Source organism: Salvia splendens, chromosome 21, assembly GCF_004379255.2.
Source record: "Salvia splendens isolate huo1 chromosome 21, SspV2, whole genome shotgun sequence".
Lineage (NCBI taxonomy): Eukaryota > Viridiplantae > Streptophyta > Magnoliopsida > Lamiales > Lamiaceae > Salvia > Salvia splendens.
In genome coordinates, this window is record NC_056052.1 from 1,081,803 (window position 1) to 1,095,993 (window position 14,191).

The window sequence follows — 14,191 nt, forward strand, 5'->3', positions numbered from 1 at the left end:
TGGCATGATACTTCCTCCTTTTTATTTGAAGTGTTTCACTTGTAAAAAAAAAGAAACTCGTTTAATTATCTCAAGATGTTTTACATAGTAGTAATAAAGATTATAAAGTGTCTACCTAGTTGTGTGCTATCTATCATTTTTCCTCTCTTGCTAAAACACATATTGACGAATTAATAAACACATTATACTCTTATCACATTTTTGTTAATACTTAAAAAGAAAACTAGAAACTTTAAATGAATAGTAGAAATTATTTTCTTACATAATTAAAAATTGAGCTAATTTTGGTGAATGAATCAAAATAGAAAAAAATGGGATTACTTTCGTGGACGAACGAAATTGAACAGAGAATTCGATTCGTTATTACTATGTGGCGGTGGTGCGTGGAGAAAGCGGTGGCGGCGACGACGATGATGATACGGATTATGATTATGCTCCCGCTGCGTAATTTAATTTTTTGATAAATTTAAACTAATTAACTTTGTATTTACTAGCGTTTTATGTAGGAGCATTTAGAATATCAGTTGAAGCTATCGTGGCTAATGACTAGTGTGCCTCAACCTCTTGTAATTTTAATTTAATTGAGAAAATGAATGCAGCAGTTATGATATAATTTGTAAAAGAACTGAATATATGCAAATCAAAACTAGTACTACTATAGAAAAATAAATCGAGAATTTAAATATTTCCTTTTGAATTAATTAAGGGAAATTTAGTTTTCACGATTGATAAATTACAAATTTGAGTATTTTCATCTTTACCGTTTTAAGGATTAATTGTCCAATCAAATCATTTGATAGGGATAAGTAAAAATAATTCAGCTTTAGAAACAAAAATTATCAAGGCACCCCTAATTCGAATCCATTTTACAATAAACAATGACTTAAAACATTTACTTTTATCGGTCTACACCAATTTCTACAAAATAAACGACTCCTAATAAGTAAATGGGTTAATTGCATCACAAATTGCACCTTTCAAAATTTGAATGAAAAATCACGAAAACTGAAATCTTCCAATTGCCTAATGTTAATTTTTTTTCCAGACTAATTTCATGCTAAAACTGGTGCATTCGTGTAAAAATTTGGTGAAGTAGATGAATAATGATGTAAATGTGTATCAATGTGACGACGTGGACGGCTAAACTACGCATCATAAGAAATTTAAAATAAATAACATAAAATATAAAAAATTTGACAATGTGATTTATTTTAAACTTCATGATTTATGATTTGAATTTTGAAAAGTGCTAGAGAAATCAGAATTTGACGTGATTTTATATGATGCTATCAAATAATTTTTTTATTGTTACAACAAAAGAAATGACTGTTATTGAATTAAGTGAAAGGAATGAATGTGTGTCTTAATCATCCCAAAAACAAGAATATAATGTGTTAAACCGTCAATCAAGAATAATATCTTAATTTTGTCGTGTAATGAGATATCTTGGTGATAGTAACTCACGACGAGGTTTTTTAAATTTAACTAAACCCAACGACGTTGACAGGAAATTAATGAAAATATTTTCTTAATGACTACGTGTTCAACACAAAACATGCCACCTGCCAATTATAGTAGTAATACCTTGTAAATACTCTACTTACATTTTTCACATTGATTAAAAAATTACATTTAATGTTTTTCGAAAAAAATTCCCTCCCCAAAGATTCATCACTAGATGGTAGGCCGTACGGATTTTAAAAAATTGTGAAGTAATTATACGATGAATGATAAATAATAGTAAATGGAGAATTCTGTCACACTATAAAATAGTACGAGTGGTATGATTATGTTGATCTAGTTATAGACTGGTTAATGTCCAAAGGTAAAGATATTGGATATAACGCTTTTCAACTCAATTTCAACACAAATTGATAATTTAAAAATTATTGGAAATTAATCATACATGATTTTTACAGATAAATTACGTGACGAGGAGCTTGTGTAACTATAACTAATTAATTGAAAATCATGGAATGCAGTTTGTAAATCATGAGTGGCTAGGAAATACTGAAGTTCAAAATAAAACAGCCACTTATGCGTAGAAATCAAACAACGTTTTAAATTACAGCAAAACAATAAGATAAGTTCAAATCTTTAGAATTAAAATATTTTTATTTAATTAACGTGTATAGATTTTTGTAAACCAAAGCACGGACATGTAATAGCCAATTGAAATAAATTACAACTAAATTCCTCAATTTGCATGTTTGTGTAGCCACCCACAATGATAAAAAAAACAATCATGTTGCTACTTTAGAATATATTCTTCTTTTATTCTTTTTCTTTGAGTCGTTAAAATTTTTCTATTTTTATGATCACTTTCAATACTCCATTGGTAGGCCTATATACTAAATTCAATTTAAGAACCACACACATATAAAAATAAATAATTAAATACTAGTACGTCACTTGGTTTTAAAAAAAACAATTAATATCTGATATGGCACATAATATCTGACGTGGACACCCATAATTGCTAATCTTGCATCCTTTTCAAGCCATGCACACATTCACACAAGCTAACCATGCAAAACCTTTATTGAGGTTACACACACACATTTCTATATATATGCATGATTTATCCTTCCCAAATAGGCAAGTCACACCCTTCAATATAATTGTACCCATAGCTAGGGATACATTGTTTCTAGTTTTTCTCACCTTCTATACATATATACAAACTTAATTAATATATCAAAAATGTCCTTAGTCGCTATAGAGATGCCCGTTTGCTCGTGGTGCAAGAAGCATTTCGATGATATGAGCAATATTGTTGATGGATTCAGGTTTCCTTCTGCAACTATGCGTATCGAAGGTGGCGGAGACGATGATGATGACGATGACGATGATGTAGTGTATGATTATGCTCCGGCCGCGTGATATTAGAAGGTGGAATGGACTTGGCTATAGCAAGTTAATTTTAATGATGTTTTGCATAAATTATATTACAAGCTAGCTAGCTAGGTTTTGTATTTGCAAGTAAGGAATCGAATTAACTCCCAATCTCTTAATTGGATGAAAAATATCATTATATTGAATGAATTGTGCTCTGTTGTCTTCATGTGACATCAATTCATGTCAAAAAAGACTAAGTTGGACATCTTACTTAATTGCGTCAACCAATTATAGTATTTGAGAAATATCAGATGTTGGAACGGAGATTAAAGTAGCAGGTTTGTAGCTTGGTGAAGCGCGGGGTTTGTCTTTTCTTTCTCTTCTTCTCTATTTGGCCGCGTCTTTGGGGTGTTGCTGCTTGGTTGTTTTGGTTCTCGTTTGTGGTTTGTTGGCCTTCTTGTGTTAGTTGTTATTTTGTTGTTTTTGCTTGCTTTTTGATTCTCCTGTGTACGTTGGACCTTTGCTCGCCTTTTATGGTTTTGAGCCTTTCTTAATGCATAAAAAAAAAACCAATTATAGTATTTTTATTGCGTCGACGTAATGAGAGATCTTGGTGATGGTGATAGTAACCTATGACAAAGTTTTAATTTAACATAAGTCAGAAGGTGTAGTTGACATGAAATATAAGAAAATAATTCATTTTTGTATTATAATGCGGATTTTAATTAGGTGCAAATGCATGGCAGCTACGTGACTACGTGCGATATGCACTTCTATTTTACTATATTCTTATATATACTCAACATATATCAAGCACACTTCCACCAGAGTACAATTTTGTTGTATTGCTTTTAATTTAATCAATAATAATATATTGTTTATAACTTTTTATTGTGGCGCAACCTAGATTTTCGATTTTAGGTATGATATATAATTATCGACTTGGAGCTTCAACTCCTATTAGTCTTTTTTTTTGTTATGTTATCTCAACTATAGTCTCTGTCTTTATTTTTATTTTATTTTTTTGGTGAAAACTTCATTATATATATAAAAAAGTAAATCAGGAGTACTATTTTGGATGGCTTCTATCATTCAAAATTTCAAATTGTAGGTTTCACATTATTAAGTTTTCAAATTCATTCATTGCTGACGGTAGATTCTACTTTACGAACACAAGTGTAAATGTTTAGTGAACCTAAAAGAAAATAAAACAAAATATGAAAATTCAGTCAGAAAATCATGAAGTTTGGATTGTTCTCAATTATCTCATGGTGGAATATTCTAGTCCACTACATATAATATATTGTTCAATGTTTTCAAATGATGTTGTTTTCTTTATGAATATATAACATTGTTTAATTCATCGGCAGCAACGTCTACGTATAAAATTTTGACTGTAATTTCAGATACAGTTTCACAAATTTTTTTATCATAAATAATTGAGAACAAATCAAAATTTTATGATTTTTCTGGTTGATTCTCAAAATTGCAACACAAGTAATTGTAGTAATAAAGTATACCGGCATTATGACAACACAATTTTCTTTCATCAACCGCTGTTTGATGTTTGTGTTGCCACAATGATAAAAAATTGGCACGTGTATAAAGAACAAATGCTATTTTGGAAAAGCATTATTCTTTCTTTTTTCTCTTTTTCCTGGCCTACTAAATTCAATTTACTTTTCCGACCAAAAGTATGCATGCAAACGGACCACTTGTTTTTAAGAAAAACAAAAAAAGACTCTTAAAAATTATAACAAATCCGATATGGCACATAATATCTTACGTGGAGGTCGACGATTGCTATTCTTGTAACCTTTTCAAGCCATGCACACTTTCACACAAGCAAACCCCTTCTCTTTTAGCTCTACACATGCAAAACCTTACGCGCGCATGCACTCACTCGATACGGGCCGGGGAAGGTTCAAGTGAGAATGATAACTATTCGTAAGAATTGCGAATGATTTATAAATACGAATTACGCGTGCATATGGTAAATAAGTTAAATTTCACGTGCAACGAGTTCGTGAATAAACACCTAGGTTCGAATCTCATTAGTAGTTAATCCTTCGTGAATTTCTTATGCACGAAATTTAACGTATGTATGCATTATTCTTAACTCTTACGTTAAATATATACTTATTTCACTTAATCTCACTCGTAAATTTAAGCCTCTAATGAAAAACACACCCTTCACTACACTACAAAACACACACAGAAAAAAAAATCAATAGTAGTGATAAAGACACAATGGCAACATAATTTCACAACTACTATTCCACTATTTCAAAATGTATCAAAGAATAACATCTTGTATTACTTTTGACAATATTCCTTTTTTATGTTGCAAGAATTATCCCAATACATTCTTTTTCCCACTAAAGAAATATCCTAGGACATTGTTTTCCAAACCAAAAGATATGAAAACTATCAATTTATTATTGGTGAAAACTCTCAAAAAAGGACGAACCACAATTTTTGTAAATTAACCTTTAGCATACTCAAATGGCCACATAACTTTTTCTAGGGTTAGGGTTGTACATACATACCTATATATACACATGCTTACTCTTCCCAAATCTAAATCACACACCTTTCAAAATTCAAGACTCATTTATAGGTTTGTTTCTCATTTTTCTCACCGCCTATAAACCAAAATATGCCTCAAATTTCTGCAGAGACAAAATGTTGGTGGTGCAAAAAATATCAAAATGATATGAACAATATTGTTGATGGATTCAAGAATGCTTCTACATTCATGTCGTTTGAGGTCGACGGAGATAGTGATGACGACGATGATGATGGTGACTACGATTTCGCTCCGGCTGCTTGAGCTTTTGTAGTTCAAATAGTTCAATATTTAGAGATAAATCGTATTGCAGAATGTTGTTGCATAGCCACATTGTATGTTACTGGAATTATTGTGATTAATTTTGTAAAATAAGTTACATTAATTAAGATCTACCTCCTAAATTTCCAAATAAATACCAAAGTTAGTATTATGGCGAATCCCACTCTTTACAAAAACGGAATTATAAATCAACAATATTGAAAATTTTCCAATTATAAATCTGAAGTTTTCTAGTGGCCTAAGTGGAGCAATTTTCATGACATGACGCATACATGTACACACGAATTATATTAATTAATTAAATACGATTTTTAATATTATTGGCAACTTATAAAAAAATTACAGAAAAATTCAAAGAAAGAAAATAAAATAGTAAAGGTGGAAAAAAAATCATTATGTATATCGAAAAAAAACTTTTGCATGCATTGAGATTTAATAAAATAAAAAATTACCAAGTTTAAAATTCTCAATTGTCTCCTCTGACTAATTTATTTATTTTATTTTAAGTTGTTCGTACGTCGTTTAGTTGCTCATGTTTACGCCATTGTTCTTCCGCCAAAAACAAATTACACGTATGTGCCTACTCAACATTGCATTTGCGTGAAAAAAATTCTCATTGAATAATTGCAAATTTTTGAAACTGTCATTAAAATTTAAAAAGATGCGAACTAAAATTTGCCCAAACTAAGTAATTTACGTGCAATTAACTCAATTACTTAATATATACAGTAAACAGACCACGGTGGGCTTCTGTTGGGCTATGTTTACCTTTTTACACAGCATATTGGACTTGAAATGGACTTATATATTGGGCTTCATTCAAACAATTATATATTAGATACTAAAGCCTATTGATGTAATCTTTGGTGTTTTGTGATTTTAGGAACATATCTATCGGGACCGGGCTGCTAGAGAAGAGCTCTGCACGGTTGGTTTGGAGTGTGTTACGGACTCAATTCCCACATCGGTTGTGAGAACAACTGATGTGGGGTATATAGACTAAATGGGCTTTCTCTCCTAACAGGCTAGTCTTTTGGGATGAGTCCTCCTGTTTGGTCTGTATCAATTGGTGCTTTCATTGAGAGCTCAAACGGCTCGGAGTGGTGGCCGGGCAGCGAACTCGCCGTGATCAACGAGTACGTTTGGGGCCGCTCGGAGTGGTGACCCACGGAGTGGTGGCCGGACAAAGAATCCGCCGTGACCAACGTGGCCGTGACCAACGAGAACTCGGAGTGGTGGCCTGGCAAAGAACCAGCCGTGACCAACGTGGCCGTGACCAACGAGGACGTTGGCCCTTAAAGGAGGGTCGAATATTACGGACTGAATTCCCACATCGGTTGTGAGAACAACTGATGTGGGGTATATAGACTAAATGGGCTTTCTCTCGATGTGGGGTATATAGACTAAATGGGCTCTCTCTCCTAACAGGTTAGTCTTTTGGGATGAGTCCTCCTGTTTGGTCTGTATCAAAGTGGGTCCACGACTCTGATTCAGCTCCATCATCTCCTACTTCACCGGCCGAAGAGGCGGCAGCAGCAGCCGAGTCATTAAGCATGTCATTCGGGGAAGGAAGTTATGCAAGAAGAATTCTAGAAGGCATGGGCTGGAAAGAGGTACTTCCTTTGACATAGCATATTTTAAATATATAGTATATCGGTTATAGTGCACGTTACGCTTAGGTGGCATGACGGACGACTTTGGATGGTGGATTCGATAAACAATACATAAGATGAGATTGAGTATTCGAAGGATTACACAATCCAATAAGTTCAAAATCATTCAGTTATACAAAGTATGTTGTTGTAGATTAGCCTAAGTAAACATCCTTTTTAGCATAAACAGAACGACAAAACATCAAATGTTTGGGGTTTTGACATCGTACGGTGCTGTATAGGGGGAGGCACTCAATCACAGCACGAAGGGTCTGACTGAACCTCTTCAGGCAACTGGAAACAAAGGAACAGCTGGTTTAGGTTGGGACGATCCTAGAAGAAAGTAACTATTGGACATCTCTTTGTCGAGACGAAGAAACTGTAGCAATTTTTGGGATATTTTACTGTTTGTGCAGATGATGATTGTTACTAGTATTATTTAAGACATGAAACAAAGGGACCTTATGAACTTTGTAAGATGGTGTAAAAACGGAAAGGAAGTTCACAAAATTTCATCGATTACAGACAGCAGTTCGACATAAATCTTGTTTAGTTTTCAGTTTTAACTTCAACAGAAGGCGGCCCCTCGTCTTTAGCATCATCATCAATGGCTACTTCTGGCTCTTCCTCTACACAGCCATTGTCTTGGTCTTTCCCATTGCCAGCAGTGTCCTGCAGCTGAAGCTTCAGTTGTCGAATTTCGTCTTCCTTGTCCTCTAGTTTCTCTTGCATAATTACCACCTGCGATAAATTTCATCAATTTACAACACATCATCGAGCATGAATTTTATACGAACGTTTCTATCAAGCAATAAGTAGGAATTTTCATGTGTAGAACTGGAACCTACCAATTCATTTGATCTGTCGACGTCCCCGGTCACTTTCTCCATTAGTTTGCACAATCCTAAGGAAAACAACACAATGTTAATGCTAGTTAACTGGTTATACCTACAATCAATCATAAGATAGTGAATTTATATATTAGGCAGTAACAAGTAAGTGATCTTGCAAAAATAAACCTTCAAGTTGACTCCTGACTTCCACATTTTGAGATTTTTGTAAAGCAAGTTTCATTGCCAGCTCATGAATCTACCATGAACACAAAGAAGAGTGAAAAACTAGATTATGTTTCTATTAACAATGCTAATTTAATTCATATTCAGAAGTACATATGCCTACCAAATCTTGAATATTAAATAAAAATAAAAATATTAACATACCTTTCCTTCATTAGCTTGATTACCAATCTCCTCGTTCTCTTCCTGCAGAGTCCTACATTTGGCCATCAACATCTTCCCCATTTTACTTTGTGGGGTGAAACTGACAGCAGCAATATTATCTTGCAACTCTTTAATTTTCTTGTCCTTCTCTTCCACCAAATTCTGATGTAAGAATCGTTCAGACAAGAAATGTGTTATTGAAATATCATATATACGGAAATACATGTCTACTGTTAGTATATAGTTGTTGGGAGATTTATTTATTGGAAAGGTTAAGTACATAATTCATATGGTTAAGAAAGTAACTCTAGGTAATTTTGGGGATAAATCAGAAGAACCTTTAATCTTGTGAACTCGTCATGGATAGCTGGGTCTAGTAGCAATCTCCTTGCCTGCCAGGTTTATTTTTTAAGATGTCAGAGGTAAATAGAATAGAAGACAGATGATGCATACTCACAAACTCCCAGAAGTGATCACATCCCTCTTAACAGTTTTGAAAGATTTAATTTGTATCCAAGTAAGAAGCACCTTTTTCTAGTTTGAAAGATTTTAGGATCATTTGAAAGAAACGCAAGAGAGAGTTTCATGCTACCAAATTTTGCTTTTCGATAAAAGTGATAACCATGCAGCAATATAGAACAAATGTACGAAATCAACATTTTCCAGTTTACCTGCATTGATGGTGGTTTAAGCTGAGCTCTCAATTCTCTAAGAGCAGACTGTATCAAAGTAAGTAGTAAAGTTAGAACAGGTGTAGTATGCAACACATAATGAATACATCAGCTGTGTATAAAATGGAAATGTAAACGTAATATAAAAAGCAACTGATTTTGGTAGATTTGACAATTTTCTATAAGATCCTAACAATATTTATCAATCCCTGCAATGCAGATAGCCTAATATGATGCACAGCCTCTGTATCCATGTAACGTAAGTTTTCAGAAAATCTCTTTTGAATTGTATAGATTATCTTAGAGGTAATCATAGCCATCAACATTGGAGAAAGTCTAGATAAAAGGCAAGAAACAACTGAAAACTTAGTTTAATGCTTGGAAAGGTTATAAAATGAGATTGATTGGGAGTTCTAACATTATCTACGACATAACCCTGGCATACAACAAAGACCGCTTCCATGAAGATCTTAGCTGATTGTGTTTACATAACGATCATGTTTAACAGCATTTGACCGGAAACAAGACACATCTCTCAGAAGTCGCACAACCTTATTTATAAAGTTCACTCATCTTATCCTATAAACTTCTTGGTAGCTATAGTACATTTTACCATGATGAATAACATGTATCCTCTCATCTACACAGATAATGTAAAAATAAGCATGTATTTCAGCTAATATAATGTGGCAAAACACAAAATAGATGAACATCTACAGCTGATGATGCACACTCAATAATTTCTCACCTTCAACTCAGCTATCTCCTGCTCCCTTTTTGCAAATGTCACAATGAATGCAGCTTCTTTTTTCTTTGCTCTCTCAATCTAATAAGAATAGCATAAAGAAGAAACTAAGTAGATAATCAAGCACAAACTAAGAGTCCAAAATTCAGATCAAGAACATACATGCTCTCTCATAGACTCATCAGAGGATCTCAGAGTCTGGAGGTAGCTGACCACAAATCTGGGTTCTGACCGAGAAGCAAAAACAAGGTAAGCAAATAACCTATATAATGCTGACAGGATAAAAAATTAACATAATAATTCTAGAAACAGACCAGGAGTTGCGCCTTGGGGTATGAAAGACTCATTCTGGAACGATGAGCGCCATTGTTGAATCTCAGACTTAGCATCTTCAAGGTTTGTCTGAAGTCCAAGATCATAAAAAGTGTTACTAGTTAAAACATGTTCACTTTCAGAGAGTAAATTGAGAACAAAGAAAGCAATATCATTATCCTTGCAAAACCTCTCAGCTATCTCCTACATATATACCTGGCATCTCGAGAGTTCATCTTGACAGTTCTTAAGACTACAAAGAAAATCCAGGAATATACCAATTAGCCTCAGAAAATCAAGCTATATTAAACACTGCCAAACTTGGCAGTTTTTATAATTACACATACTAACCAATGCAGTTTATCGACTCTTATGTAGGAAAAGAAAAATATTCCATTTATCTAATAAGTAGCAATACCTCTCACGAAGAGACAAAATCATCCCAGTTGCTACTCCAGGAGCAGTTTCCTCCACCTTTAGATTAGCCTTAAGTGCAAACAAAACAAATCAGAGCCAAATTTGAATATCTAAAAACCAGATGCTAGCAGTTGTAAGGCACACAACTCAAACAAATTAAAATTAATCAATGCATTATTCTTCTTTCTTCTGCGTTTATGAGGAAGATAATGAAAGCCTCAAAATCCATATCCTAGCCAGCCAAATTGCACATCTCCAAATATAACAAAAAAAACAAAAACAATAGTGAACAGCAATAAAGGGCACCTTTTTTGAGCCAAAAATATCGTCTTCGTCATCGTCAAGATCTCCAAAGCTTCTCTTGGTTCCTAACAAACAAAACCAGTTTTTAAAAAACAGCAATGACATAAATCAACGAGAATTATCGGCATTTTCCGATTAAATTGGTTAGCTCGGAAAACCTGAACGCCTAGCAGCATTTTCCCCAGCAAAATCGCCGCCGAAATCATCCTCCTGCAATTCGCAAATGTTAAACAAACACTCATTTTCGTGGAGAGAATATCCAAACAATTAACAGACCGCATCCAAAGGAAGCGGTGGGCGTTTAGAATATTACATCGTCGATATGGTCACGTGACGACATTGCAATTCGAATGCGAAATTGGGGAAGGAGCTGAAATTTGAAACCCTAGCTGAGCGCAAATCGAATTGGAGAGGGTGCAGCGGTAAGAATAGTGGGATGCGCAACAGTGGAGCAAAGCCGATCCAGGTTACAATCGTCTGTGGTTGCAATAGACTTTATATCTTGCGTCCTACACGTGGCACTCCACTACTGGAAGATGTTGTGCCGATTTAAAGATGAAAAATTATCCTTTCTAAATAAATGAGAAAAAAAAAACTTAAGAGGTATAGTCGAGTGGCATTGGGACCGTGCATACTTACCTAAACAGTTAGAAGATCGATCACTAGTCACTACCTTTGAGTATGTAACTGGCTTCAATCCTTAGATTAGTTGTTTCACACTTTAAGATACCTAGAAATCAACACTATGAATAACCATGGAGTCTGCTAATGAATACTCCTTAACCTAATAACCAAATTTAAAAAAAAGGTATAGTATGTAATTTGATTCATTAACACTTTACAATATAAAATTTAAATTTTTATTATAAAATGGGTGAAAATTTGCTAGTGGTGAAATTAGAGCTCTTTAGAGCTCTAGGCCCATGAAGGAATTGAATATTGAAATTTTGTCTTCAGGTATATCTAGAATACAAGAATGCTTTTATTTAAAATTGATCTTAGTGGTTGACAACGTATTTATAATTTTCTTATCATAAATCACGAAAAAAAGTGGGCGAGACATATAGTGTCAGTGTGCCACATTCAAGAGTATTAAATAGGCCAAAGGTTTTGGGTCTAACTAACGTGCTGTCTTTAAATTTATATTCATTTGTCCATAAAAAAATAAAGGTGATATTAATATTTTACATATAACAACCATCTCAATCAGTATATCTCGATTAATCACAATCTTATTCGTTTAACACATAGGACCAAATCACAACATAGTTGATAAGACATTTTCCCTCCAAGTTCCAGTGATAGTAAACAGAACTCGTTAGGTCTGAATTCTCCTCCATGCAACTCAATAAACGAACTTCATAACATAGGCATGTCAACATGGCTCCTTCTTCATTTAATTCAACCTCAACCATCCATGCTAGGTCATAAGTTTTCAAATTTGTGCTCTGGAGGCAAGTATGACTTCCAAATATGTCCCATTTTGGAATCATTTAAAATGAATTTTTTTATGATACTTATGAACCTATTGTGGAATGAGTCGAGCCCACCTAATGGAAGAAATGCATGCTCAAGTGTAGGTGAGAGAAATAGAGCATATCTACAATTCTAGTCTAGCCTTGAAGGATTTACCCATATCTAAGAAAGTGATTAAAATGTTGGCAAGGCAAAGATGGTGGTATGACATCTATGTAGGTATAACCTATCTACAAATATAAAAATCTTGATAGCATCTACTTTCCTGTGCCCAATTTTGTGTGCTTGGGCACTGGAGTTTTCTTATAGTTTCTTTGATATATATTAAAGAATTTGCACTTTTTGTTTGGTGAGATGCTGTGGATGAAGAAGACAACAAACCTTTTCTCCATGCCCTCCAAAAAGTTGAAGAAACTATGCTACCAACATAGTTGAATTAATTGGTCCAACATTTCAGCTTCTTTATTAAAAGAGTTGTATATGAGACAAAAAAAGTTGTATCTTAAGTTCTTGATTATATAAAACGTCTTGTTAATATACTAATATTAATGAAATAGAATATAGATTGATGTTTGATTGCTAAGATTAATAATTGCCCAAATCAAATTGATCTAAAATTAGGGGCGAATCTAGGAAATTTTATTAGAGGGAGCATCCACTTTTTTTTGTACTGCAAATTATAGTGGGCAATTAGACAATTAGTGTCATGTTTATACACTAATTCTTTGTTTTTTCAAATTATAATATTGAATCGAAAGTTCGAAACTATACCTCCTTGATTGGCTCGACTGCTATAATTACAACCCCACAATATCAAAATAGTTATATATACATAGAGATTGAGAGAGATGTTGTTCTCATGTTTGATAGCGAACATCGTTAAAAAAAGTAATCCATAATTATATTAATTTTAGTCTTTAAAAACTATTATTGATATTATTATTTTTATAATTAATCAAACTTTCATTTTATGTGTTAGTACATCAAATACAATTCTTAAAATATCATAATAAAATTAAATATATAAAATAAATTAAACAAGAATGATATTTATGGATTCGAATGATACATAGATAAAAATTTGTAATTTGCCATATTCATCTATGAAATATAGTTTTTTTCGTCCACCAAAATAAATCTCTATCTATGTTTAGGATATTTATTTTTCTATATTTTACTCCATTGTCAATAATCTAATTGTTTTTTTTATCTCTTTTACATTATTAATTTTTCTATTAAAACTTGTATTATCCACTAAAATTGTTGAATAAATGTACTAGTATAATCAAATATAGTGGTATAATATTTCTGTATATGAATAAAGAGTTCTGTATAAGTGGATATTGGGTATGTATGTTTGTAGATGTCGCCCCACGAGTGACACATAGCACGTGAAGGTAGCACTCATTAATATCATTATATTATTTCCACCTTTATTATTGTGTCACCGTTAAGATTGTATTGCTCCAGCCATCATATAGTCTTTCCTCTTTTTCTCACACAACCACATATATTGATTGATATATACGTGTACATGATGGTTTGGCGAATTTTTGATGGTGATGAATGCAGGAAAATGCAGATCACGACACAGAGATTTACGTGGTTCGATTTACTGAGGTAAATCTACGTCCACGGGAAGAAAAGAGGGCAGAGTTGTATTGCTTGATCTGTTTTCTACAGCTTACAATACAAACTTGCTATAT

General features: G+C 33.3%; 1 protein-coding gene across 1 annotated transcript; it reads right to left on the reverse strand.

The window, feature by feature from the left end:
* Nucleotides 1–7,779: 7,779 nt before the first annotated feature.
* LOC121785490 (FKBP12-interacting protein of 37 kDa-like) lies at nt 7,780–11,482 on the reverse strand. Its single transcript, XM_042183936.1, has 14 exons — nt 11,323–11,482; nt 11,168–11,219; nt 11,013–11,074; nt 10,708–10,775; nt 10,506–10,542; nt 10,292–10,379; nt 10,140–10,204; nt 9,981–10,058; nt 9,233–9,280; nt 8,900–8,953; nt 8,562–8,723; nt 8,361–8,430; nt 8,190–8,245; nt 7,780–8,082 (listed from the first exon to the last, which is right to left on the reverse strand). Exons 1-14 carry the CDS (start codon nt 11,347–11,349, stop codon nt 7,891–7,893), a joined length of 1,059 nt encoding a protein of 352 aa, XP_042039870.1. The 5' UTR covers nt 11,350–11,482; the 3' UTR covers nt 7,780–7,890.
* Nucleotides 11,483–14,191: the final 2,709 nt, after the last annotated feature.

Excerpts from the sequence above, each read along its gene's own strand:
- LOC121785490 (XM_042183936.1), bottom strand. The coding sequence starts at position 11,349 with ATGTCGTCACGTGACCATATCGACGAT. Across the intron at positions 10,205-10,291 it reads ACCCCAAGGCGCAACTCCTG|AACCCAGATTTGTGGTCAGC; the intron begins GTCTGTTTCTAG and ends CTTCTCGGTCAG. Across the intron at positions 8,083-8,189 it reads TCGACAGATCAAATGAATTG|GTGGTAATTATGCAAGAGAA; the intron begins GTAGGTTCCAGT and ends AATTTATCGCAG.